Source organism: Lindgomyces ingoldianus (genome assembly GCF_010093535.1).
Source record: "Lindgomyces ingoldianus strain ATCC 200398 unplaced genomic scaffold BDR25scaffold_42, whole genome shotgun sequence".
NCBI lineage: Eukaryota > Fungi > Ascomycota > Dothideomycetes > Pleosporales > Lindgomycetaceae > Lindgomyces > Lindgomyces ingoldianus.
In genome coordinates, this window is record NW_022985203.1 from 119,144 (window position 1) to 145,407 (window position 26,264).

Sequence of the window (26,264 nt, forward strand, 5' to 3'; positions counted from 1 at the left end):
TACTAGTCTTCCGATCTTTTCCCTCCTCATCCACAATAGCGCCGTTGGCGGCGGTATGGACGACGTGCACCCCCTTATCGCTCATCTCACGGGAGAGAGCCTGTGCCAGCTGTCGAACTCTGGACCGACCAGCACCGTAAGCAGCACATTTGGCACCGCAACGAAAGGCTGCTAAGGTACTGGCGAAATAGGAGTGTGCAGCAATTGTCATGTGGGCAGCAGCCGAGGAGTTACAGTCGTACTAACGCCTTTCTTCGTAGCGTCTTCGGAAAGGGGGTTTTCATCGTGGGCCTGAAAGAACCGCCTCAGAGACTCTTGTGCGAATGTAAATGCTCCGCCAGCGTATGTCTAGAGAGAGTTGGTAAACTCCTTGTAAGTTTCCTCCATGAACGGCTTCTTGCTGCAATGCTTGATTCTGTAGATGCCCACCCAGAGTTTCAAATCACGGAACCTCTAGGAGGCCTTGATATCCTTGAACGTTTCCTTCAATGACCCAGCGACGTATCAGTCGCGGAATGTCACCGGCACGGCATTCGGACTCGACTTTCGGGTCGTCGAGATGACGTCCTAAATGATTCGGGGGGACGAGCGAGTAAGACTACCGTGCGGGTGAGAGAGAATTCGAGCGAGTCAAGCGATTCCAGCTCCCTAGAAAAGCGTCTTGTGAGCGCAATATTCAACAGAGAAGAGAAACTCACTGTGTTTGGACCAGCGCCGATGGGAATGGCAAGCCCCGAGGGGGACATTGTAACCGCGGAGTCTTCGGAATCGGTCGACACAATCGCTGTTGATTGTATTAACAGAGGAATGGATTACGAGGAGCTCCTAACATCGACGTGAGTTATAGCGCTTCGCTACCTTGAACAATTGCATCATCGAGTGTCGATCTTCACCAAAGCCTCAAAAACGTCTGCTGAAACCTTCGGCCTGGTAGAACTTCTGTCAATGGAATACGCGTTTCCAGAGCTTCCGCAATGCATACCCGATAGCGTAGCGTTGAAGATGTTGATGAAGGCTTCCGAGTGATGGGTTTAAGCGGAGCCCTGGACCGGCCCTTCCCGTTCAGTTGGAGCAGCCTCCGCGCCGACGTGTCTCAAACATCGCACCTTTTCCTCAGCCTTCATCGCCGCCATAGCGGCCCTTGAGCCCTTTCAAATGAATCTTACTACTCTTCCGTACCTCCTATATATTCTTACTCGCCTACGTGTCTCAGGTGGCAGAAGTGAGTCTAGACAGCAGTTGCTTATTGTCTTGTAGATTTCTACCGATAGCCACGAGAGCAACTCTACTCCATGGGAATCCAATGCGTGCCCCCTCAATTTCCACCGACTGTTCGTCTAAACGACCCCAGAGCTCTTCAGAAGTCCGACCGCATCAAGATCCACACATCCGAGCCGGACTGATTCGAAGACCCACAGCCTAACCGTAACTATATAACGTCAGTAAGGGATCCAGCTTAGCAGCCCCTAGATTCTCTAAAGAAGTACTTCTTTTCATTGGTATCTACTTTCAATATAGGCCGGGTCGCTCAACGGAAGCAGCCGTCCAAGCATGTAGGCAACTAGAAGGGAAATGACCGCTAATGCCTTTGTAGTACTGGACACGTACCGCAGAACAACTGCAATTACTTCTCAAAGCTTAAACACGCACGTATTGGCCCATGCCTACTACATTTACTCGTAAATGGTCCTTGCCCCGTCTCCCAGCCTCCCAATAGCACTACTCGTTGCTCAGAGCCGTGTTGGCAAACCACAAGTGCAACCCGAGGTGATCTTATCGAGAAAAGGGAAAGGATACCCATACACTCTCTGAGAGTAGAGGAATAAGCTATTAGCATTGGCTTTCAGTGTGCTTCTTGACTCGCCTAAAACTATGACAAGGTCCTGAAATCACACCCAAAGTCCACAGTCGCCTCGAATGAACCAACCACCTCTAATACGAGCGTCAATACAAGTCTTTGGACTTGTTGGCCATCGATCTGAATGGCGCGTTTCTCGGCCATTTACTCAACCAGTCGCCTCTGCCCTCGTCCTTGCCCCAGAACATATTTTTCCTAATACTGCAATGTGGATCTCGAAGGAAACCACACAGGGCGTCAATGTGGACTATCCATAATAACCGCTGGCTCAGGCCTGGAAGGTGTATTACTATATAGTAGTTAGGATCTACCTGATCACTCATAGACAACATGAAGGTTACACCCCGTACCATGGCTTTGGGATCGCCACGTTCCTAATTGCTGTTGTGTGAATGGTCGTGGTGGGTGGCATATGTAACCCTTATCGGACAACGATTTCTCACATAAGGGCCCTCTCCACTCCGTTAACACTGGTCTATCTTTCCCTCAGTAGCCGTTCTCTCAAGGACCATGATGAAGGGCACCACTAACGTACACCATGCATCTACCATTCGAATAGAACTCCCAAGTAGAATGTCGTGGCATGCATTCACAGGTATTATGGGTAACTCTCTGTTAGCACTTACTGTATCACCATTTGTCTATTCACACAGTCTTATCTTTGAGCCTTTCTTTAAGATGCTGCATGGTTTCCATTCTACCCACCTCTGTAGGAATCTCGATCTTAATCTTATTTTTTCCTTATCCAGAGTTCCTGCAACTTTGGCTTGCCTAAATTTGTATTCTTGGGTTCGCTTCACCTACCATTGCTATCGTCCGCGTGCGATGATTTTGAATCTGAACATCGGTCCCTCTGGCAGCATCCTAGGGTAATGAGATAGGGCCAACGACTTCGGCGGCGCCTAGTTCTAACAAGGAATTCGCAGGATTCCTATCGGCTAGTTTCCCAACCGTTTCCAATCTTATCCTCAAGATATAGTATATTGTGGCATCTCCGCTCCATACCTAATTAATGAAGTGGGACGCTTGGCACTGCTATTTGGCTGAGAAAGGAAGCGATAACGTTACCTTTTTTACCTCACCTTTCAACGACACGCGATATTCTATGAAACTTCGACAGAGTATGGTATTGCTCTATGCAACTCAAGAATACCAAGCTTTTCTCGGGACAATGGTACAGCGATTGCAAGGTGGTCATCGAGGTGAGCATTCCCATTTTTGGGATGGGAAGTTTGGGGATACTTGGGTCCCGGATCTCCGACCAACTTCACGGACTCCGCCATATATTTCGATGAAAAGACTTCTCACCGGAACTCAAAGCCACATATGCCCCTATACTAATCTGTGCCTCTCCCGACGAAGACCCGGTAGGGACAGAGTCAGGATTTGCGGGATGATATACGAGATCTACCATGCTTAGCCCCTGCGATTCCCGCGGATTTGAGCGCTCCGCAGCGATTCTTTGAGCCGCTCTTATCATTCACGGCCAAATTTTCCGTCTTTCCGTCATTCATAGCGGTCAATTTTGGAAGCTACTCCGAGTTGTCGCGCCCTTTAGCGTACTTTTCCGTACTGTTGCGTGCACCCCTTTTTCCATATGTTCGCCCTAGAAACTGCTTGTTCGCTTTCTGTATCTGCGAAATATCAGAATCGTTCTTATACATCTTCTCAGCATTTTATTTCTCTCATGGTTCAGCCCCACTCTCCCGTAGCTTTGCCTCTAGGATACGGAAGAAGGCTCCTGTGTGAAGCTTTTGCAAGCTCGGCTGCAATGCACCAACTCCTTCTTGCTTTTCTGGGGATGCTCCAACAATACGAGCGCCCAAGGCAAATGTTTGGGCACCAATTTCAGCGGCCGATAACCTGGCCGATAGCCTGGCTGTCTGTAATCTGATGCATGATCGACTTCAAGATTGAATTTAACCCATCCCGACGAAGCTGTGCTCACCGACAACTATGTAAGCTCACTGCAACCATATTACGAATTTCCAGTAACCTTTCTAAGGTGTTTGGATTGACACTCTCCATACGAACAAACCCATAGTTCTGCCTTATCTGGACGGAGAGGGTGTACTCTCGGCAAAGTACGCGAGAGCCATCATTGTTGAAGGAGGCAAAATTGAGCCAGATTCTCAAGAGTACATGATTGGACCACTTTCTGTATCCTCGGAGACTACGATTGAAAATTTTGACTCTGTCCATAATAGTGGGAAGGGAGGCCAATCCCTTTCAACGCTAGATACCTCAACACCCCCGGACCCGTTGCTATCGAATAACTGATCGCATCAACCTTGTCGAACCTATCCGATATTACGGCAGCATTATTTAAAGGCACTGTGTATTTTGGTGCTACAAATGAGAGAACCAATCTTACCTTCGGGGACACCGCTGCCTTTTGACAGCACCCGGGCCGTTAGAATATCCTGTTTAGATTCCCAGGTCCAGTTTCGAATGTGACTCCATTGAATTTCCTCCTTTTGATTGACTGCACTGGAGCGTGTGCTTCGCTCTACTCTTTGAAAGGATTTGTCAAGATGGAGAAACCTTTCCAGCACGGCTTTCAAGACTGGTGAACTGGCCATAGAATATAATCAAACTCTAGACGCTTCCTAAGCGTTTGTCGACTACAAGCCCGAGATGGGAGTTCGAGGCCTTGAAGAACGGTTAGCCCCAAGCACCCTCGAAATCGGAAAGAAGCGTTACATTCGAAGGCGAACGCACTATCTACGAACTCTCGTTGCAAGAAGTCACAGCTCAGTAAGACGGCAAGCACCTTAACGCTGCCAGCACAGTTTACCATGATACATACTACAGTTTCGGGACTAAGATCGGCACGCTGATTGAAGGCTTCGACTGTCCCTGGGGCTACTTCCTGGAACATCAGCAGCTACCATGAAGGCAACCGTCACAAATATGCGCTCCCTCTGTATCATCGAAGCCAACATGAACTTCCCGCTCTCGCGCCACCGCACTACGTCTTCTAACGCCTAAGGCTTCAGCGACCTGAGCACCGTCAAAGGCGCCATGCTAATCGTGCGCACCATCGCCACAGTCGGAAATTACGACTACATGTTTGAATACTCCTTCCACATGGACGGCTCTCTGGAAGTCATCGTCCGGGCATCCGGTTACCTCCAATCTTCCTTCTACTACCCCAACCAAGGAAGAAGGGGCCCCAGAATCCAACAAGCCACCCAAGCCCCTTAATCGACCACACTATCTCTTCAAAGATAACTTCGACATCCTAGACACGGCTAACAGCTTCAAGTCTCCGATCTTAAAGCCGCAAACCAATCGCAGGCCTGGTTCCCGGAACTCAGCTCATAGGAGCTTGATCAGGCGCCGGATGGGGATTTGTGGAATCGGAGATGGGTTGAGGTGGATGGGGAGGAGGAATTGGAGTTTGAGACGTATGGCGTGGGATTACCGAGTTGTGGGTTGGAATTTGAGGAGCCGGTGGAGGGGATTCAGGGGATTGTGGAGTTGTAGGATTGGGTGGGATGATGATGATGATGATGATGATGTTGATGAATCTGCTCAGAGATGATAATCGCAGACCCTAAAAAGTTGTCCTAATATGATCCCTGTTTGAGTTCTGGGCCAGCGGATGAGCAACAAGAGTCACCAAACACGAGAAGAATTACGTCTAGCGCAGTCAACAAGAATCACATCCTCCCATAGCTGAAATCCTCAAGACGAACATGCCAACTTAAAACTATTTGACCATACAGAAATGCAGATAAATGAAGCTTCTGCTTTCTTTCCCCTAAACCTAACAGGTACAGCATATTATCACATAACGTGGAACATCACCAGGATGGATTCTATCCATTATTACTCTTGCTAGAATCAAGGAGAGTGCCAACAGGATGATAATTTCTGCCCGAATTATCGTTTCATATTCCACACTAGGTGTTAAGGTGCAGTATTTCAAATATTGGTCATACGTACCAATCATCCTTCTTCTTGCATGCCTCGTATGCTTCGCAGTCCTGCGGGGAGGTAGGTACGCAAGCCACCGCCAAGAAACGCACAGAGACAAGACCCAAGACGGCAAAAAGCAACCCCCAAGTTCAGCTCCAATTCAACTGAACCGGTGGACACTCCTGAACACAGCATTTCCAGCCCTCGGTCCTACGGGCCTAATATTGTATTAGCTGCGGAATAGGGCTGGCCCAGGAGTAATAGGATTCTCGCCCTCCCCCAAGGATTTCTAGTGCTTGGCGCTTGAAATCATGGATTGGGCGGGATGAACTCCGCTCCGTGAGGCGCGGCGTTATGCGCAAGAGAGGCGCTAGATTTCGAAGAGGTGACAGAGGCGTTGTGTCGTGCATACTTTGGCGGGGCTGCTGGGTGGTGAATGGTTTGGATGGGAACCCAGGAAGCTGAAAACGCCAAGTCTAAGCTCGATTCAGTTTCGTCCGATTGCTTCTTGGCTGCAAGGAAACTAGACGAGGTAAACGACAGGCGCAGACTGGGTGAGTGGGGTGAAGTGCTGTGCCCCCTGTACATGAAGCAAGGAACATTGGAGCAAAGAAGCGACAAGCCAAGTCGAGTCGAGGCGCGAGAGACCTTCATGTGAATGGTTCCGCAGTACGGTTAGAGTCGGAGGGGGTTACTGGAATCAAAGCATGATAGCGGCAGCTTTCTGTCGGTCTGACAATTCTGACACACCGACCATTTGTATGCATCCACGAGGCGGAGACAAGTCCATGTCGAGGCATACTGCAAGCGCTGGTGAGGCTGCTTACAACGGCTCTCATCCTAACTGCAATGCAAGTGCAACACCGCTGCCGGGATGACATACGGCATGCATTGTTTCCCGCACTCACTTCAGTTCCTCTCTGGCCTAGTCTCCATCCTCACCCCGATGAGCATAGGGCGATATAAGATTGCGTAGGGCAAGCGTACGTGAGATTGAGCCTCATGACAATCCTCCTCAGTCTCTGCATTACTCAGGCAAGGACTGCCAGAAGAGTCGTGTGATAATTGTTTGACGAGGCGTGCGAGGGTTCTGTGCACGTCATGCTTCTCGCGTGTCCCCAGTCCCGCCGCTATATCATCCCAAGGCTATAGCAAACTCAATGAGTCTAGGGTAGAGAAGGATCCGTCGAAACGCATCGAAACACATGTGCTGACAACGACGCTAGCATCAACGGAAAGGACTCAGAAAGCGGGAAACGCGGTATTTTGAGGACTCGCTGATGCGAAGGATGAAACAAGCTGTGGTCAGTGTGTAACTTCTAGGGCTGGAGGGGATCCACAGGAGGCTGACTAGAGCTTGTCCTGTACAAGCTGTCCGAGCGTTTCTTTGACGCACAGGCGAGCCCGTTGAGAGTCCCGTGCTTTGACATCTGGACTTCAAACGAAACTGTAGGTAGCATTGTGGCGAAGAAACTTTGAAAAGAAAAAGGGCTCAGCCCACGATCTTGAACTAGACACTCGGGGTCAAGAAGTGGGAAGGGGCTGAAGTTTGCTTTTGATAATTGCGCCCCGTTAGATTTAGAAACTTGTCTGCACGGCAGCCAACGGCTTTGCCGCATCCTTGCTTCACTAGGCTCAGACGCTCGTCATTGTCAACCTAGATCGAAATCTTTTGAAAAAATCCCTCCGGATGCTGTGCCACCGAGGGGAACTACTCCCTTGTCACACTATAGTGGGACGTCTCATCCATCGATGTCCGACTTCTTCCTCTCGGCCCAGAAGTCGGTTGAGAGTGAGCGGCTGGCATATAGACAGGGGTGTTCTCTTACCCGATCCGAATGCATCAGAGAAAAAGCCCCTCAAAATAGGTCAAAACCCGGCGCAGTCCGATAGTGTGGCCTGACCGGTGGGGCTGCATGGTGTCGAGAAAGAAAGCTAGCGGAAGGAAGGGTGGCTTGATGCGGCATGACCTGGTCCAGAGGGGTACTCTAAAAGTGAGAGATCACTTTTCTAGGCATCATATGTGACTCGGACACGCAGGGCTGCAGCAATTACGAGCACAGCGAGCGCGGTTTGCTGTCAGATCGCCAGTGATCTCTGCCTAGCTACACACCTGCAAGCCATTTGAGGGGCGTCAAGAATAATGGACACAGTCTCACAGCAAGAGCGTAATGCCATCAAGACCCTTGATAGTCCCAAAAACTGGCTTGGCAACGTCTCCACAGTCCCTTAAATTAGAGCTGGGGATTAGTCGGTCCACAGATAAGGAAACAACAGGGAGAAAGGTCAGTGATCCTCGCATTGTTGAAAGCCAGACGAGCATAGCGTGGTAAGTTCGCACAGCTGCAAGAGAGCGGTCAAGCGCCTCCTTGCTGAACAATCTCCCTGGGCGTTTTGGTCCTTCACCTCCATGCTAGTGTAATAGTAAACATCTTAACGTCTGCTGAGGGGGACCAGGTGACTGACATCGCATGCAAGCCTGGCTCAGCCACGCATGATGGAAGCACCCACCGACAAGAACGTTGGAGAACCTTGGAAGTGTGGGCGTTACTGGTCCCCAATTGGGCGAACTGCAGCACTATATTACCCGCTCGGCAAGAGCGCTCCGTTCCGTACCCTTCTATCCCTTGCTCAAACTGGGGAAGTGGAACCTTGACTTACGATGGTCAGCACTTTATTTTTCAATTCACTGTGCAAAGGGGCTCTCAAATCTTGATTACAATAAGGCGTGGGGCACTCTTTGCCTTTGGAGGCTGGGCCTTTGGGGGTGCCGATGACCTAATCGTTAAATATAGCGAGACAGGAGCCCTAGTAACATGTGGAGTGTGAAATGGGCGTAGGGTATGCTGAGCATAAGCCTGGTCCGCTAGGCTTAGCGGTTGCGAGCGGAATATGCAGCAGCTTGGAAGGTGTTTGCCTTGCTATAAATGAATTGAGTGCTCGCATTGGACAGGCGGCAGCTAAGGCTGGAGACGTGGTTAATGGGCTGGCAAATGGACGTTTGGCAGTCTTACTTTTTCAGATCTGTGCCCAATTACGTGGCATACCTTTCAATCCCGACAAACGCACAGCCAAACAGAACTGCAGCGCGTCAGGATTTAGCAATGCTGAGGATCAATGCACCATGACTGCTTCGATTGCCCTTTGACACAGTGCACTTGCGTCACCTTATCGCATGATCTGTGAAGCTCTGGCCTTGGAATGCCCAGCACTTCGTCAGTTCTCGAAATCGAATAACCCCACGTGGGTAGAGATATGTGGAGGGAAGCGGGATGCGAGACGCTGCAGCCGCGCGATTAGTCCTGGTCGTCTCGAAAGGAATCATCTTGAAACCTGGCTCTGGCTCGCTTCTGCTCTCCACGCCTTGTCAAGCTGACCACCATGCAGGGACTCGATTGAACGGCACTGGTGTGGCGCTTTGTTGTTTTGGAGCGCTGATGCAGCGGATCCTCCCTCAGCGTTCAGCGAGAGGGGTGGTGGTCTGACTCCCGTCACACGTAGGGAGCTCGACGAGAGGTCCACGCATAGGGCTGGATGCGAGGCAATGATCCCCATATCACGATCAGATGCCAGTCGGTCTGGACGTGCTCCTTCGCCTAGCACTGCGCTAACTTGAGTTGCACGAAACGTCTGTGGCTATTCACTTCATCCTAACAGAATCCTTCGAAAATGCGGAGTGGTCATCTTCTTTGCTTTTGCAAGGATCTACACGGCACTGAGTTCGGGAAGCACTTCCCATGTGGGTCTTGCGAGAACAATCATCCCTCTGCATATTGCTAGCTGGTCAATTGGGTGGGTAAACGGCGTCGGTGGTGGTAGTTGGGAGGGACGAAAATGAAGGTGCTAGTACCGGCTGTGTGGCAAAGCTCAACCCGTGTACCCTGTCAGGTTAGCTTGCTGATCGTTTTCAAAATTCCGAATATGAGGAAACGAACGGACTAGGAACGTTCAATGCCGCGCTGACGGGTAGCATTGAATGTGGAATGGCGGAAAAATCTCCCATGCTCGAATACGGTTCACTGCGGCGCGGAGAACACCCTTGTTTGTGTTGGTGGCTTCTCATTTGTCGGTGCGTTTGATCCAAACAGGTCGATATCTGAGGCTCGGTCAGCTTCACAGTCGCAGGAGGTGAAGGTAAGGTGAGCTCCCTTGCATACTTAAAGCCGCTGCAGGTGCACCCTAAACCCTCAGAAACCAAGATCGAATCCACAACTTTATTCTATCAACACACTTCTTCTTCCAAACTAGCAACAACACTTTGAGAAACTAACAAGAATTCGAGAATACTTCATCATGTCAGATATCTCCAGACTAAGCGCACGATCCTCTCAGGAGAGTCTTCGCAGCACCTCATCAACCCCATCGATTCAATCGATTCAATCAGAACCTGAGAAACTCGCGCCAGCAGTTGATGGACCCATGGTCTGGAAAGGAGCTGAGCTCGACCCGACCAAGTATGTTCTCGACCTCCAAGAGCATGAGATTGCAGAAATAAGGACCGCTATTGTCTCCTTCAAGCGTAAGTATTCCTAACGAGAACCCGCAGATGATGAATCAAAGCTGACATCCTGAAAAGTATCCAGCCTCCCTCGTAGCTCGATCGATGCGACCACCTTTCCCTTATCTAAGCAGTTAGCCGACAAGTTGTCTTCAGTCAGCGACGAAGTCCACAAAGGGCGTGGCGTAGCCGTTGTGCGGGGGCTTGATACTGCAAAGCTCAATGATGAAGAGGCAGTTATTGCCTTCGTTGGCGTTTCTTCATACGTATGTCCTAGCCGTGCTACGGACTCGTATGCGAATCAGACACTAAGTAAGCAGCTTTTCAGTTCTTCAATCTTCTCTTGTCACAAATCTGACGTCCTTAACAGGCCACATCCGAGACGCAACCCATGACGCTGTCCCCGAGTGGGCGCAGGATCTTGGACTTGCGGGGTCGAAGTTGCCAGTCGCAATGGTATGCCATCACTTTGAAACAGTAATGCCACTCGCATACATAGATTATGGCTAATATCCATAGGAATTTCATTCTGATCGGTTCTCTGGAGATGTCCTCGCACTCCACGTGAGGAACGACGGAGGCGCTGACAGCGGCGGAGAGCAGTACGTTGCCAGCTTCTGGAAGGTATACAATGAGCTGTTGGGAACCGAGCCTGCAGTCCTAGAGACCATGGCGGCGGCTGACTGGCCATTCGAACTGAAACAACAGTAAGTAAAATGTCTATTCAGATAAAGGCTGAAGCTAACAGTATCTTAGAAACAAGTCCCCTTACCTTGAACTCGGACCAACCCTTTTCTTTGCCCAGGGCAAGCCACTTTGCCAACTTGTCAAGGCCCCACTTCTCGGAAGCCCTCGTATCCCACGTTCAAGTGAAATGCCATCCCTTACCAAGGAACAACTCCACGCTTTGGAGGTTGTCGAAGGCTTGGCTCGCCGGTTTAGTACAAGGTTGGACCGCCGTATCGGAGACCTCCAATACATCAACAACCTGAGCATAATGCATGCCCGCTCCGCATATAGTGCCAGGGCGAGTCCCCCGCACGATGGCCGACACCTCCTTCGCATGTTCCTCCGAGACCCGAGGAACATGTGGGCCAAACCAAGCAGTTTCAGCACCAATTTTGATGACCCTTTCGCCGAAGGAAGGGAGCAGAACATCTCCATCTTGGACCTTGACCCGTGGCGCAAGATCAGCGGACGTGAGAGCCACGGCTAACCTCGAGACTGAACACAGGCGGTATTGTTATTTACGGATTTTAAATTGGAGCACGGTATATGGGTAGGGCGGAATGTTGAATTCATGGGAGGTTGGTTTTCTGTGGTTCTTTTCCGGTAGGAGGCCGAATGCATGATATCTGCAAAAACCTATGTAACCACATCTTGACATATTATGACTTGAGCACGATTTGGCTTTTCGTGCAACTTAAATATCTTATGGCTCCACTTGTCGTAACTACATAACCCGAAAAAGTAGCATGTCCGAGGCCTAGCTCAACCGTTCGAGTCTTTGAATAGTTGAGGTATCCACTTACTTGCAATTGAATTGCGGAGGGGGGCATGCCGTGACGAGGGACCTGAAAATCGTTCTTGCCTTTGTTAGTACATGAAGTGCCAATCGTTAACCGATCCACGAAATAATTTGCTTACCGGGGCCTCGGTGTTCAAGCATATCGGCGACTCTCATGACGTAATCGAACTCCGCTTGATTTAACATCCCCTTTTCGCGTAGTTCCATAGGATTTTCTCGCGCCAGCTTGAAGGGGACGAACCCACGCAGTACGCACCGCCAATGCTGGAGAATTGTTGGAGCAGCATGTTCCCATTCCGCAATTTGACTTCGCACCACATAGCTGACTTGATTCTCAAGCGCCTGTTCCGGTCAGATTCCGAGCATTCATTCCTAGATAAGGTACTTGACTTACGGTGCCACTCTTAGACATGATGTAACTCTCGGCGCCGTTGTGTATGTACTCTAGATTCCAGAGAAGAACGAAGAAGGTTAAGAACAATTCGTACCACGGCTTCAGCTTCGGTTGGAAAACCTTCTTCATCAGCTCCTTTGCGCATTGCTTTTCCAGCTTCTGTAAGTATTCTAGAATTGCCACATCCATTTGGTGAGCAATTGCAGCTGGGAGGGGACGATCCGGGCCAGGACGATCATAAGCCTCGTATCCACTACGTCCCAGTTGTCGGTAATCGTACTCTTTGATGCCGGGGATGTTTGAAGACCACACGGAACCGTAGCCCTGGGAAACAATCGACAAGCACTGTAGTTGCATGGCGGTCTGAAGGAGGCTGCTCCCAGCATCCCTCTTTCTTAGTGCCTCCCGATACGTCATCAGTGCAAGCTCATCGTCCTTTACGCGGTGGAGAATCCATTGCTCGATTGCAATCTGGTTTCTGAGGAAGTATATTTCAACATTCGTTTTTAAGGTAGTAGTGTCATAAACAGCATATGGAGGCTGCAGAACCCTATTGACTTGTCCGGCAGTATTCTGCCAGTACTGCGCAGTCGGATCGAGGTCTGGCGGGTTAAGGTTTGGTGGTATGTCTTTGGGAGAGTATTCGCGGAACAGGATCTTTATAGGGTCACACATGGGCATGGGACCGAAACCGGGCAGGTTCCACACAATGTCCATGGCGTTAATGCTATCTCCTTCTTTCCACGAATAGTTCAAGAAGAACGCCTTGGACTGATTGAGGCGGCCATTGCCTGCAGATATATGAGACGAGTCCCGCCCACAGAAATAGGGGAATATCTTACAATGACGAACTAGACTCGCATCGTCGAGATGATCTCGAGAACAGGGCTCAAGGAATGACCTTGCGCTGTCGTGCACCCTGGTGCATCGTTGACACGGAGTGCCCGGATCGCACTATAGAGATTGGTCAGCGAACAGAGGCAGGGGTAATTGTAACACATACGCCAGTTCTATAGAATTTGCAGCGAATACACTGCTTGATCTTGCGCATATAAGCAGTTTTTGCTTTCTGTTCCTCGTTGAATTTCGCGTGGCGTTTTGATATCTTCATCTTTTGCGCTCTTTCAGTGAAGGAAGCGGAAATCCTTGGTAGCTTTTGCCTCGCAGATGCGGTGCTGCCCTGGTCTTGGCGGCTTGCCCAGCCCACAGGCGGTTGCTGCGGTTGCTGGCTTAGGCTAGCGGAAGGGAATTGGACAAGCTGTTGTGTCTGCGGATGCGGCTGGGCTGCATTCTGGCTCGGGTCCTCAACAAGCGTCCACTCGGGTTCACGGGCGGGGGTCCTCTCAAAAAGGGGAGTCGTGGAAGAGCTCACTGCCCCATCGATCAGGGTCCAGGGGGAGCTAGATAAGTTGCCGATGCTCGGAGCAACCACACCTGACGACAAAGCAGCGCTCGTGTGACTGAGGACTCGGCCATCCTGGGGCACTGGTGGCACGTCGGAAGTGGGACCGGCAGACCATCGAATTGTCTGCGAAGGGTAGTTCAGGAGGTGGGCTACGGACGCAGCCCGTGGGGCACCGGGCGCATAAGGAGGAGCTGCGGAGGCAGCAGAATAGTCCTGCGGGAGAATTAGCTGGCCGTACGCGCATACATTGTGCGCGTTTCTGCTCACTTGAGGGAGAGGGAGAGGGAGAGCTTGGCTGTGGCCTGTAGGTCTGTAGATATTTTCTGGGTGGCCCAAGTGCGAAGCCGCATTGGGATGCGGCACAGTCGAGTCAACACCGGCGTCGCCGTACAGCGGGCTGCTCCACGCAGAACGGCCGTCGTGGTCAGTCCATGGCGACTGGAGTGGGAGGTGGTTGACGTAATCGGTGGGCCCTGGAGAGTAGTAGAGATGGTTCGCGGGGAGAGGGCGGGGGCCAAGTGCGCCGGGGAGCTGGTGCAGGCTGGGCGCAAAGGGTAGGTTTTGAGGAGTGTCGGCCTGCCACGATGCCAGACTGGCGTACAAGTGCTCTTGAACTGCCGGGACACTCTGGTAGCGCCGGTTCCGGGCGCTGGTGGTGGTGGTAGTTGTCGTGGAGCTTGTGCTCTGGTAGTGCGAGTTCGCCATTAGGAGCGCCAGACGTGCAAGGCTGGGCTTCGTGCTACCTCCGGGAGAGTCGCGGGCGCAGAGCATTCGCAGCAGCGGGGCAGAGAGTTAAGGATAGGCCAGAGGAGAGCTCAGAGCGTAGGCCTGGGGCCGCTGAGCTCGAGACGGTGGTGGGTGGAGGTAGGCAGGAGACGAACGACGACGAGCAGGACGGGGAGAGCTCCAGCTCGCGACAGGGCTGCAGAAACTCCCGTGCCCGCTGCATATTCGGGCAGGCTTCGCACACAACAAGCCTCTCGGGCGCATCCCCCAGGCTGTTCGCTTCGGCACTCTTTGGGCACCTCCAGCCAACCGGCCAGCCCACAGTCAGGCTCGACTCTTAACACCAGCTGCTATTCGCCCCTGCCCTGCACTCCCCATTCAGCCATTAACGAGGATACCACTACCTATTCCCCCAACCCCATCCCCCATCCACCATCCCCAATCTCTTCTCTCACCGCTCAACGCATCTTCGCCATCAGCTTCACCCCACCCACTCTCCCGCCGGCTCGCTCCATGCCCTCTCCCGCTCCGTGCCCGCTGTTGCGGCATGCAGCCCATCTGCAGCCTGATATCTAGCCAGCACCTTCAATCTTCCGCACTGGCTTGATACAGAACTCTGCTCCCCCCCCCATGGATCCAATCGCATCCTTCACTTTACCATCACCCATCCATGTACTGCTTAGCCATTCCCTCTTTCTAGATGCTACCTTCCCGCCGGGCAATGCCCCTGGCCATTCTGCTGAACGGTCAGTAATCCGCAAAAGCAATCTCTGCATTGACAGGGTGCCATTCTCCTCCTACAAAACCGCCGCCATGTTCATTCCCGTACTCGCACCTGTTTCATGGTCTAGGCACGAGCCCCTCAAGCCCTCCCTTTAGCGTTTTCAAGTAGCATTAGGCAGTCCTGCACGGCTGTCTCCGTATACTATTCACATCTACTATTCACAGTCACTGTTTCGGAGGAATACGCCCATAGCACCATGTCTACAGAGCTTTCGTTTCCGCCATTCGACAATGTACGCCTGGCCACGCTCTCAGACCTGCCGCGCATCGCCATGGTCGCTGCTGCCGGATTCTACCACTCTCCCACCTTCCAGTTTCAGCGGCCTTACTATGCAGATTTTCCTGACGACACCCTCTCGTCGTACTGGACTGAGTATCAATCTGCTATTCGCAACCCTGCTGATGTCGTTCTCGTTGCTGAGGATGTGTGGGATCCTGACGAAGGCCTGGGCGTGTACGGCGCTCTGCGTGGAAGCTCAATGTATAAATTTGGATCAAGTCCCACCGCCGACAAAGTCATTGTCGGCGTTTGTAGCATCAATTTGAAGCCCGGGTCGTGGCGAATTGGTCGGTTTCAGACTGGAAGTAAGCATGTCAGCTTGAAGGATTAAGCTCATGCAGGGGAGCTAACTCTTTAAGACCACGTGGATTCCCCAACACCAGCTACCCCCTTCAGCACTCAAAATAGAGATCAGTGCGCCATGTCACTCGAGCTCTATGGCGCAGCTACTGCTCCGGCCAAAGCCAAGTATGCTCCATCGTCTGATCCTCCGCGTATATGCTAACATCTAGACCCTCAGATATCTTGCGGGCCGCATGAGATTGAGCACCTTGGCAGTCCATCCTGCATACTGGCGGCGTGGCCACGCTACACGGCTCGTCAGCTGGTGTATTCGCCTTGCAGATAAGGATGATGTCCCTGTCGGTATATCAGCAGCGCCAATGGGTGCTGCAGTAGCTGCTAAAGCCGGCTTTGAAGAACAAGAAACGGTTCGAATCAAGCGATCTACGGCGCAGGAGAGCGTGTCCCAATTTGGCGTTCCTAATGTTGGGGATGTCGAGCTTTGGGTAGCCATTCGCCAACCCTCTCGTTCTCCGTCAGATACCAGCACCACTTGCTCGGACTCCCCAACAGGGGAGTCACTCTAAAAATCCCCGAAATCCTCCAGGAAGAAAGCAGATCCTTGGGAATCCTAGAACGCTATCGTTCCACTCAGAACCCAGGGAATATCACGCACGCTCAAAAGCCTTTTCACGCTTGTGGTATGTGTTTCGGAGCAGAATATTGGCTCGTGCCCAAAACGAGCGAGGCAAACTTTAATCTTCTCCGCATCATCCAAAGGATTTGCTTATCAACCCCGTTAAATTCCGTTCTGTCCTGTATTCCAAATATTACACACAAGAACAATTTATCCAAGCTATTCCTATATCTGGATAAGATCGTATGAGGGGCATCCTCTCCTTCTCCTTTTTCTCCCCGTTGCCGGAATCTCCCCTTTTAGCCAGGTCTGTTAAGGTGGAGGATCGAAGAGGGCTTGCACGTGCTCAAGACACAAGACGACTGAACCAAAATACAAAGTTTTCTAGGAATACTAAGTCCTACCAAATTTGAAAGCATTCCCTTCAAGCAAGTCTATCTCGCCTCTTACATGCACTAAAGACCCTCCCGGAAGGTGGCCCTCTTCTCCACATCTGTCCGCCCTCGAGGCGCTCCCGTGAACTAGGTAGGTTAGTCTAGACAGCAATTTCAACAAATGCCCAGACACGCCTTTTGCTATTTCAAGATCTAGTGACACTGAATATGGACCCACAATGAGCACTGCCACCTACTCAGCTCAGCTGCTTCCCGTGCCCCCATCTTGCGAACCGGATACGGAGTACCAGCCTCTCATTCTTTGATATCGCAAGACAGATCCTGATTTTCGCCCTCTCAACCGTATCTTTTTCTCCTCCGCTCTAATGCGAACCCGAACGTCCATTCTGCAAGAATGTCACAGATCTCGACACCGCTTACTGCGCACAGACTTTCTATCGCTTCACGCACAACAGAGTCTCTACCTATAAACTAATCTAATACCTTATCCATAGAAAATCCTACATCATCCCTCTAACTCCCCACTTCCACATCCCAACCCCCTACTTCCGAGATACCCAGCACTAAGCTGCTTTCTATTTGGCCTTTCGTCTCGAACCATCAAAGCAGAGCTTCAACGAAAGACACCCCCATTCGCTCTACTCGTAAACCTACATTGAAGATGGGGGTTTTGCGGTAGTTTATGTGAGGAGCGTCGGGTTAATGAATGCGTTATTGCGACACTTGCTTGATATATTGTGTGAAATCTTGTAGCACTAGTCAACTGTCGAGATTTGGGGAAGCGGGAATAATGCACAGCTCAGTGAGCAGGATTTGATCGCACGCTATGCTTATCGTGCTTCATATCAGGGGCATCACATTCAGATAAAAACGACCATTGAGTTTAAACATCAGGGACTGTAAATCTTGCAAAAGAACAGTGTAGTTTCCCCAAGCAACATTGAACAAGGTACATAATATAATGGAAGATCAGACAAAAGATACACCTCCACAACAAGTACCAGCCTCGAGCTAGACCCCCTCTCTCACTTCCTCGCCTTCTTCTTTTCGCAACCCTCCACGGCTCCCTCTCCATCCTTCGTACCACCATTCTCCTTCCCCGCAACCCTTGTACACCTCCCTACTTCTACCTCCATATACGGCTTGCTATCCTTGCCTGCGACCTTCCCCTGTGCCGCGCCACTCCCAGTATCCCCTTATCCTCTTCCAACTCCCAGACTTAGTCTTCTTCACACTAGTATTCACCTTAGGCTTCTCAGGCATATCCTCCTAGTCCTCTGCGCCCTCCTCTCCGCTTCCTCCTAAGTCTTTCTCCTCTTCCTTCTCATTCTCCTTCAGCGCAACTTCTACTTCTTTCTTCATAGGCTCCGACTTCAGAGTCAGGGTTCCTTTCTGTGAAGTCTTCTTTAACCCAGGACTGTTCTCGTACGAACTACAGCACTTTTCATATTCTTTGGGCAGTTTGAAAGGCTTGTGAAGAGACAATGAGAATATTGTATGGGATCGAGGAGGGCCGAATGGGGCCGTACAGAGACTGGAAGGAGGAACAGAGGGAGGAAATGGATAGATGTGTAGCGGGGTGTTGGGGAAGGTAGTTAGCAATGCAGTTAGAGGGTGAGAGAGATAGAGCATGAGCGGGGCTGGCCGCAGGTGGTTCTGAATTAGGGATGCGATTGAGTGAAATTCTTTAGTCAATGGATCTCTATGGTGTGGCCCCCATCGTCGAGAAGCCGCTTCTGCACCGTCATTAGTACCAGCTCCGCTCCTTCCTCCACCCCCGCGCCTTCCTCTCGGCCTCATCAATCAGGCTATACCACACCACACCCTCAAATGACTACCTACACACCTTCTTTTTCACCGTTTTGCCCCTTCCTACTCTCTACTCTGCTCGCGGCTCAACTTGTCCTGTTCTCAACCCACCTTCCACGCACTCCTCTACCCCTTCCCGCCTCCATTTTAATTCGTTCCGCTCTTTTCATCTTCTCGCTACCAGCAGTATCTCTGTGAATCGCACGTTGAGCCGTGGACACGGCTGCACACGTACCTTCCTTTACCTTCACCCACAGTTTCGGGTCTGTAGGTTTGCCTTTGAGGGCGGCATCTCCAATCGAATGTCGTGAAGTGAGGAATATCTTGAGAATGCTCGGTACTATCGGGGCGAGGACCGACTGCGTGTGGGGTAGGAGAGTGAGAGGAGGAGAGGAATAGAATAAATTTGTTTGCAGGAAGGTTGCGTAGCATATGAAGTTGAGGTTCACTTAGCTAAGCTTCCTTCTGGCACGCCTAGAATATAGCATCCATGACTTCCCGATGGGGTAGATGACATGTCCGCGAAGGCTAGGTAGGGCTGTTACGATGGCACGTGCGAGGTGCTACTATCTGTGCAAGTGGACTACACAAGATTCACTCGCGACGCTATTAAAAGCCACTGTAATAACCTCGATTATGTTGAGCACATTTCATTCATCAAGTTTGTCTATCAAAACACGATTCACGTTCTCCTTAGAAGGAAACCTCCATGATGCACTGAGAATTCGGCGTTGCTGGACGACAGAGCATCTCACCCGAGGTCTCACAGCCCCAAAATAAACACAGGGTCAAACTCTGGCTGTATATGAAACACAGAAACCTCCTAGAATATTCGACGAGGTAACGAACATGCATAACGATCCTCCTTGCAGAATCTGGGGTGCAGAAGTGATGTCGGTAGATCCCCCTTGCTAGAAATTCCCGGCTACTGTGAGACAATGTCGGGAGTAACGGCAGAGAGATGACTGCATTTGCATACACCCCGTGAGATACAAAATCGCCTCAAACCTCCACTTTCTTAAACATGAGGTTTTTCGTAGGATCCGGGCTGGTCTGTTTATAGTCAGTTAGCATAAAGCTCCACAAGCCACTTTCAGCCCTCGTTTCAAGTTCAGGAAAACCTACCGATCTCCCAACCTCCATATTCGGATACCGCTCCATCACCCCATCCATGTTCCTAACATCATACTCCAGCACCAGCCTCGACAAAATCATCTTAATCTCATTCGTCGCAAAAAACCGTCCCGGGCATGCATGTCTCCCATATCCAAATGACAAGCTCTGCTCATTACTCGTCACAAACTGGTTCCGAGCAATATCCGCCGCGGTCCCGCCTTTCCGCAGTTTAGCGAATCTAAACCCGTCGAACTTCTCGTGGTCCGGGTAGAACTGGCTGTCGTGGTAGATGGCGTGTGCGGGTACTTCGAGCGTTGAGCCGGCGGGGATGTGTTGGCCATTGGAGAGTGTGATGCCTTGGAGGACTTTGCGGGAGAAGGATGTGAAGCCGGGTGGGTTGAAGCGGACGCATTCTTTCATGAAACTGTCGAGTTTTTCCATTTGTTGGAGAGCGCGGGATGTGATGATGCCGCCGTTATCGGCCATGCACGTTCGGATTTCCTCTCGGAGGGGGGTGATGTATTCTGGTGATATGGCGAGAGTGTACAAGCTGTTAACAGAGTTAACAAATGATTCAAAGACCACACCCGACAAGAAAAGCAGCCAGCTTACATGTTTGTAGCAGTAAGAGTAGTCGTATGGATAGCAGCAAAGATAATCCCCAGCTGGAACTTCGCTAGTTCGTGGGCTGAGAAATTTCCAAAATCCTCGCTTCGGTTTAAAAACCACTGGAGCATATCATCAGGCCTCTGCCAATCTGGATCGTTGTTCTCAGCCACTCGTCGAGCGTCTATAATCGGCTCGAGAAAGGCCTTTGCAATCCTTTCTCGCTCGCGCAGACGTTTCACTTCCGGGAGGCGTGGAGCGAAGAATGGGCGCAGAATGGGTCGCGTTTTCTTGATGGCTTGTTGGGCGGAGATTAATTCCATGGTGTAGTTGATTCCGCAGTCGAGATACTCCTCGTTGTGGCACAGATCAGGACCAACGAAGACGCGGCCAGATACCTTTGCTACAATGTGGACAAGGGCTGTGTATATTGAAACAGGGGTCCAGTCATTACACGGAGGCATCTCATCTTTGATCGCTTCGTCAACCTCGGCGCATATGATTGGGTTAAGTCGAGCTGTTTTGATGTTAGTGAAACGCGGTAGGCAAAGACAGTGTCGAAAAGTTACCGAGGGCCGGGGTCAAGTCAGCTCTAATGGTATGGGTAACGAGTGGTGTATCCGTAAGGATTTTTGTGTACTTCTGCTCCATGATCTGGGGTCCATTAATGTTTGCAGCGTGAGTTGGTCATTGAGTTTAGCCTCACCTCGCGAACCGCCTCGGGGAAATTAAGGACCTTATCTGGCAAGTTTCTTAACTCGGGCAGAAACTTAGGAGCGATAACAATCGTCTCGTTGCCTGAGAGGGAGGGGCACTAACGTCAGTTCTTCAAATGTCAAGGAGCATTGCGAGAGAATTGTACCGTCAGATGTATACATGCGATAGACTGTGTCTTTGAACTGGGAACTTATAAGCACCTACACATAACGCTAACTGAGCTACTAGTAATAGAGAACTCACCTGTTGGTATCCATTGAGGTACATATTCTTCGCCGACTTAAGGTACTCAACCCTCCCCTTCTCACCAAAGTTCCCATAAGGCGGCAACTGGGCTAACTGCGACCTGAAATTGATTTTGGAGAGGAACACGCTCACGGCAAAGATGATAGCAGCAACAACTGCCGTCTGAAGGGTATACGAAAGCCCGACGAGGCTCTGATTTTCCATCATAGTGACTTGTTCAACACAGAAGTTAGAAGTCGAAGGTCTGAGGGGAAAGGAAGTGTTGAGGTCTTTAAACAAATACGCCTTCTCTTCCTGGAACCCTCACAGACCACGTTACTCCTTGTCTCCACCTGCACCATTCCTCGCTTCGCGTGACTCTATGTGCCTCCCATCTTCGGTTGCAGCAGCCAACCGCTATTTGCTAGTAAAAGAGTGGAAAAGCGGCCGCAAATCACCCACGCCTTTGCCGCAACATGCATATCATATCCACCCAAATTGCCTCGCTTACCCAATCGGACCACTCACAGACCGCCTTGCCCGATAAGCATGGTTAGATCCCTTACGCTTCTCCAAGCGCCTCCACACGATCTGCCCAGCCCTGGAAGTGTGGAGATGAGGGGTTCTCTCACCTTCGGATCCCGGATGTAGAGCTTCCGAAGAAGAGAATGGTGTTGGCAATAAAATGTTCGTGAAATGCCCAGCATACACCGTGTTGCAGCCGAGAGATATGATGCATGCCGTGGCCGTATCGAGCGTATTCAGCTGCGGCCCACTTATTGATCAAAATCCATACATTTTGCTTTTCCGATGTCTTGTTTGAAGAGTTTCACCCTACACACCTGCCGAAACGAGTTAGACACGGATCACGTGAACGTAATGCTGTGTCCCAGTCTCGTGCTGCGAATCGCTCACACGCTGTTATCGTAGCATCAACCATACGTGGTCGAAGGTATTAGGCTCTGGTCTAGTTGCATCCCGTTCCGTAGACTCTCATGCGTATATCAGCCCCTGCGTCTATACGTCGCTCTCCATCCAGTAAAATTACATCTTCAGAATTTTCTATCCGATGATACAAATGGTTTACGCTTTCAGATGGATGCTACAATAGGCTGCTCTACTGTACAAGAAGAACCACGCCCGTCAAGATAGTACCACCAATGACAAGCTTCCAAGGTATTAGCATGGCGTTTACTAATCCGTTCGAGGGTTGAGCAGTCGTCGACGTAACAGGCGGTGATGTGGTGAAGGCTGTTCTCGCAGTAATCCTAGTCGTAGCCGTTGCCGTCGTCGTCATTGTCGCTGCTAAAGTTGAGTCTTCCGCTGTCGTTTCTTCGAAAAGCGAGTTGACTTCCACCCAAGATCCCGAACGTTGGACAGATGCGAGGAATGGGTCCGCATACGAGAATTCGCTAATGCTCCAGGGATGACTTAGTAGCATATTAGCGCTGGGGGTCTGTTCCGTGAAGTATGCAGTCTCAGGTTTGTTTGACAGTAGAGTGGGCTGAGATCCAAGAGCTAATACGCTGGAAGTGGCTCCATCTAGGATGCGAATGGTGGATGTAAACCTTTGAGTACTCATACTGGTGACGAATATGAGTAGCGGAACCAACATGAGAATGGATGAAAGTGGCATTCTGGTGACCGGTGACGAAGACAAACAAGGGGCAGCCGGAACAGGGATCGAAGGTGTCATGTATTAGGTCAGGACTGGCACACTTCTTAAAGGAAATAATTAAGTAACATGATTTGATTCTGAGATGAGGTGATGCTCGTAAATATTCAGCCTTCTGTACCATAAGCCGACACGTCGCTGTTGTGGCTTGAACGTCACGAATTACTCATAGAATCGGTCTTTGGGTACCAGTTCCGTCTCATGAAACCTCGCATTAGAGAACACCGTACAATGCCGCCAAGCCTCCGATACCACCAAGTATCTTGAACGAGACCTCGTCTCTGCCGGCGAGAGCTGTCGACTGTGTGTCCCTTTCACAACAAGTAGAGGAGGGATTAGGAATGGTTCCTGTGATGAAAGGGTTTGGCTGAGTGCCTGGACTCGTCAATGTTGTAGAGCCGATAAAAGGATTTGCTATGGTACCAATAGTGATAGGGTGAGGGCTAGAAGCTTCTAAAATCAACCATCAGAACGACTTCGAACGTACTGCACAAAGAATTAGTATTCCATACCGGTGGTATCCGACACTGTAGCAGATGCCGGCTCTGAAGTATCAACAGAAAATGTTTCTGTCGGCGCAGTCACATGAACGAATGGAGTCGCGCTGCTTAAAGGAGCAGTGGGCTGTGTCACATGGATGAATGGGTTTGAGGCCGTTGGAGCTCGAGCTGCGCGCTGCGGATAGGGTAGGTCTCGTTCTTCGATGAACTTCTTTCGAAGATCGTTTGGATGTGGTCCGGGAATCAGCGCACCCTCAGACAGTATCGACACGAGAAGAAGAGTGAGTAGCAGTGGGGGAAACATCTTGGTAAAAGTCTAAGGCTCAGAGCTGTGAATGCTTCGGTAAAGGAAGGGAAGCTTAGCGCGGAGAAGCATTCTTATCTAGACGAAATCATCATACCACTAGATACATGAAAGGCTCAATTGACCGAATATATAGACTCCCAAGTATGTAGAACAAGGTGGGATGTGTTACTCGCCTGCTGAATCCTCACGAGACTACAACATTGAGCCTTCCTCGCGAGGCCGAAAGGTGGTCCTGGAGATACCCGAGATGGTAAGGGCTTGCGCCATAATCGAAGCCACCGAAGTTTAGGTCCAATTGATTCAAAGAATAGGCGATGTGGCGCACTATCAGGGTTGAATCACCCGACGAAGGTTGCCAAGCCTGGTGTTCGATGAGGCTGAAGGAGAAAATATCGGACCACAATTCGTATAGAAATATCTTTCGAGCTATCATTGCACTCATCAAGGAATTGTCGGTTAGGCGTAGCATTTGGTCTGGGCAAACCGATAAGCCACAATTGACCGGTTAGTATCGTACTGTCTCGTGGTGTTTGGGTTGCGTGATGATGGGTATAGCTGTTCTCGGTGATTCGGAACCATCCCATAAGTTCCACGACTAGGACTCTGTATGCGATTCCATAATCTTTCTTTACACATTGGGCCCTTTTTTTGACAATGTCCAATCCTCCTAAACGAAAATTCGAAAAAGAAGCTGTTCGCCTTAGAGCTCTTCCGAGACGCAAGAGCATACTAAACCAAAATGCCCTGCATTTACTATCCCTACTCTTACTAACATCCCTCTTCGCAATCACAATTTGGTTTTCACAGCTAACCTTCCCAACAAACGACGAGAGGAAGTCTTCCGATCACCAACATCAAACACGGGTGCCATTTAGCTCAGCCTTGACAGTTCTACGGTTTCTCCAGGGCCTAACCTCGACTTGCACGACCTTTGTGCTGCTCCAAACTTTCGAGATGCTTGAATGGACGCTGGCGAGTCGCAATGGCGGACTGATGTTGCTCAACTTTTTGAGCTTGTCCCCAACGACAGGTTTCTTAGGTATTCTCTGGCTCTTGTTAAAGAAGTCGGTTCCTAGGCAGGGTCGAATATATTCGTGTTGGAGGTAAGCTAGTAGATCCTCTTTCAGCCTACATCATGCTAAAGTCACCTTGAAGAATCATTCTTCTTCCCATTTGTTGGCTTGCGGGGGTTCTGCTCTTTAGTGAGTTTGCCCAGCCCGGTATTAGTCTGGGTTTGAGAAGTGCTAATGAAAACGCAAGCTCATACATCGATCAAGACAGTGTACGAAGCCGGCGAAACGTTCAACGCGACTGCCGGAACGGGATTGTTTGATGGCTCCTACGTGGCACCAATGTTAGCAGTTATGAACGGAAGGATAACGTACCCGATTCTCTCAATGTCGACATCGTTCTTAGAAAATAGCGAGTTTTCTATTGCAGCCACCCCCATACACTGTGGAGGGGAAAATTGCGAGGCATATTTGATTCCTGGTAGTCTTCCAGCGATGAGCCCAAACCCTCCTGCAAATAATACAGACCCATTAGTCACGATTTACAGAACTCCCGCGGTCCAGGTAGAATTCCAGAAGGCCATGACGACCGTCGCCATGGACTCTTCTACTTCGTGTTCTGATTTTGGAGATGAAGAGCATGGCGTAAAGCTCTGTTTGCGATCGAATCCAGTAACTCTACTAGTTGAAATCGGTACGTTAGCGAGGTCTAGTATGCGGGCAGCAGTCTGGTCCGTATAGATTTATTGACAACTGGCAGGGATCGTTGCGTGCCCTTATGGGATATTGAATGGTACATGTACTAACGGCCCCTTGGACAAAGGCCCAGCCTTCAATCTATCAACAACCTTATCAGTCCTCACTCGACGGGCGACTACGACTTGTGTTCGGAGCAATAAGACAATTGTCTCAGTTTCGGATCTGACAAACACAAGATTTCGGGAACTCGGGGTCAAAGACGTTGAAGCTCTCCATTTGGCCATGAATTGGCTCCTGAATCACACCGCCGCCGGTCTTCCCTTTCCCTCATCGCCTACCTGGTTATTCTGGAATCGTGAAGGCCTGGGTGGCAATGTGTACGACTGGTCAATTGAAACGTATCAGGCGCTGAAAAGCATGATGGCTTATATCCTCTGGGAGTTTAGCGTAAACAACTGGGGGAATCCTCGAATGGCAAACGCGACGCAATTACCAGACGGCCAAGTCGAATTTCTTCCTGCCGAGTTTCACACCACTGCAGCAACCGTCAGGCCACTCACAAAGTTTGTGCTTGATCGTCGCATGTTTGCCCTGTATATCATCTTCCAAAGCCTCCCAGTGCTGTTCTCCTGGGCGGCGGCGGCATGGATGCTGTACATCAGACTCCCACGTCCCGAGTTGTCGTCATTCCCATTGATGGACCTTGTTTTCAAGTCGAGCTTTGTCGGCTGTCCTATCCAAGATTCCGAGAGCCTGGTTGATGGCGAAGAGAAAGATTTTATTAAGTCATTGCATGGAGTAAGGGTTGTCTCGAAAGGACAGGAGTCTGAACCTAGATCGAACTTTGGTGAGAGCGAAAATGTGTAAAGAGGGTATCGAAGAGGGTGAAC

General features: G+C 50.5%; 7 protein-coding genes across 7 annotated transcripts; 3 read left to right on the plus strand and 4 right to left on the minus strand.

The window, feature by feature from the left end:
• Positions 1–1,493: 1,493 nt before the first annotated feature.
• Positions 1,494–4,739, minus strand: BDR25DRAFT_361090 (uncharacterized protein; the record flags this gene model as incomplete). Its single annotated transcript, XM_033696357.1, has 20 exons — positions 1,494–1,596; positions 1,678–1,729; positions 1,763–1,883; positions 1,907–1,962; positions 2,007–2,125; positions 2,178–2,343; positions 2,394–2,499; positions 2,564–2,598; positions 2,659–2,695; positions 2,747–2,863; positions 2,892–2,901; positions 2,941–3,099; positions 3,130–3,281; positions 3,343–3,390; positions 3,422–3,492; positions 3,561–3,748; positions 3,807–3,989; positions 4,036–4,207; positions 4,233–4,424; positions 4,484–4,739. 20 exons carry the CDS (start codon positions 4,737–4,739, stop codon positions 1,494–1,496), a joined length of 2,343 nt encoding a protein of 780 aa, XP_033541705.1.
• A 5,336-nt stretch (positions 4,740–10,075) lies between these two features.
• On the plus strand, positions 10,076–11,496 carry BDR25DRAFT_241506 (Clavaminate synthase-like protein; the record flags this gene model as incomplete). The annotated part of the gene is given in 5 exon segments (XM_033685749.1): positions 10,076–10,301; positions 10,359–10,592; positions 10,609–10,736; positions 10,800–10,987; positions 11,037–11,496. The coding sequence occupies 5 exon segments, from the start codon at positions 10,076–10,078 to the stop codon at positions 11,494–11,496; spliced, it is 1,236 nt and encodes a 411-aa protein (XP_033541706.1).
• A 111-nt stretch (positions 11,497–11,607) lies between these two features.
• Positions 11,608–14,544, minus strand: BDR25DRAFT_93493 (uncharacterized protein). The gene is made up of 6 exons (XM_033699262.1): positions 13,875–14,544; positions 13,206–13,820; positions 13,045–13,156; positions 12,203–12,993; positions 11,928–12,150; positions 11,608–11,866 (listed from the first exon to the last, which is right to left on the minus strand). Exons 1-6 carry the CDS (start codon positions 14,376–14,378, stop codon positions 11,772–11,774), a joined length of 2,340 nt encoding a protein of 779 aa, XP_033541707.1. The 5' UTR covers positions 14,379–14,544; the 3' UTR covers positions 11,608–11,771.
• Positions 14,545–14,974: 430 nt separating this feature from the next.
• On the plus strand, positions 14,975–16,673 carry BDR25DRAFT_271082 (uncharacterized protein). Its single transcript, XM_033687239.1, has 3 exons — positions 14,975–15,701; positions 15,756–15,864; positions 15,917–16,673. Exons 1-3 carry the CDS (start codon positions 15,314–15,316, stop codon positions 16,263–16,265), a joined length of 846 nt encoding a protein of 281 aa, XP_033541708.1. The 5' UTR covers positions 14,975–15,313; the 3' UTR covers positions 16,266–16,673.
• Positions 16,674–19,410: 2,737 nt separating this feature from the next.
• BDR25DRAFT_93512 (cytochrome P450 monooxygenase-like protein) lies at positions 19,411–21,665 on the minus strand. The gene is made up of 7 exons (XM_033699263.1): positions 21,202–21,665; positions 21,104–21,140; positions 20,948–21,039; positions 20,811–20,895; positions 20,248–20,758; positions 19,645–20,185; positions 19,411–19,572 (listed from the first exon to the last, which is right to left on the minus strand). The coding sequence occupies exons 1-7, from the start codon at positions 21,409–21,411 to the stop codon at positions 19,522–19,524; spliced, it is 1,527 nt and encodes a 508-aa protein (XP_033541709.1). The 5' UTR covers positions 21,412–21,665; the 3' UTR covers positions 19,411–19,521.
• Positions 21,666–22,300: 635 nt separating this feature from the next.
• BDR25DRAFT_318858 (uncharacterized protein) lies at positions 22,301–23,662 on the minus strand (the record flags this gene model as incomplete). Its single annotated transcript, XM_033691779.1, has 3 exons — positions 22,301–22,766; positions 23,089–23,272; positions 23,371–23,662. The coding sequence occupies 3 exons, from the start codon at positions 23,660–23,662 to the stop codon at positions 22,301–22,303; spliced, it is 942 nt and encodes a 313-aa protein (XP_033541710.1).
• Positions 23,663–24,319: 657 nt separating this feature from the next.
• Positions 24,320–26,241, plus strand: BDR25DRAFT_318859 (uncharacterized protein; the record flags this gene model as incomplete). The annotated part of the gene is made up of 4 exons (XM_033691780.1): positions 24,320–24,768; positions 24,810–24,867; positions 24,943–25,369; positions 25,436–26,241. The coding sequence occupies 4 exons, from the start codon at positions 24,320–24,322 to the stop codon at positions 26,239–26,241; spliced, it is 1,740 nt and encodes a 579-aa protein (XP_033541711.1).
• Positions 26,242–26,264: the final 23 nt, after the last annotated feature.

Bases quoted from the DNA above. Each gene is read 5' to 3' on its own strand.
- BDR25DRAFT_93512 (XM_033699263.1), bottom strand. From the start codon at position 21,411: ATGATGGAAAATCAGAGCCTCGTCGGGCTTTCGTATACCCTTCAGACG. The intron at 21,141-21,201 runs GTGAGTTCTCTA...ATAAGTTCCCAG, and splicing joins ACCTCAATGGATACCAACAG to TTCAAAGACACAGTCTATCG. The intron at 21,040-21,103 runs GTACAATTCTCT...CCTCCCTCTCAG, and splicing joins TCGCATGTATACATCTGACG to GCAACGAGACGATTGTTATC.
- BDR25DRAFT_271082 (XM_033687239.1), top strand. From the start codon at position 15,314: ATGTCTACAGAGCTTTCGTTTCCGCCATTCGACAATGTACGCCTGGCC. The intron at 15,702-15,755 runs GTAAGCATGTCA...TAACTCTTTAAG, and splicing joins TGGTCGGTTTCAGACTGGAA to ACCACGTGGATTCCCCAACA. The intron at 15,865-15,916 runs GTATGCTCCATC...CTAGACCCTCAG, and splicing joins ACTGCTCCGGCCAAAGCCAA to ATATCTTGCGGGCCGCATGA.
- BDR25DRAFT_93493 (XM_033699262.1), bottom strand. From the start codon at position 14,378: ATGCTCTGCGCCCGCGACTCTCCCGGAGGTAGCACGAAGCCCAGCCTT. The intron at 13,157-13,205 runs GTATGTGTTACA...CAATCTCTATAG, and splicing joins GCAAATTCTATAGAACTGGC to TGCGATCCGGGCACTCCGTG. The intron at 12,151-12,202 runs GTAAGTCAAGTA...TGACCGGAACAG, and splicing joins TCATGTCTAAGAGTGGCACC to GCGCTTGAGAATCAAGTCAG.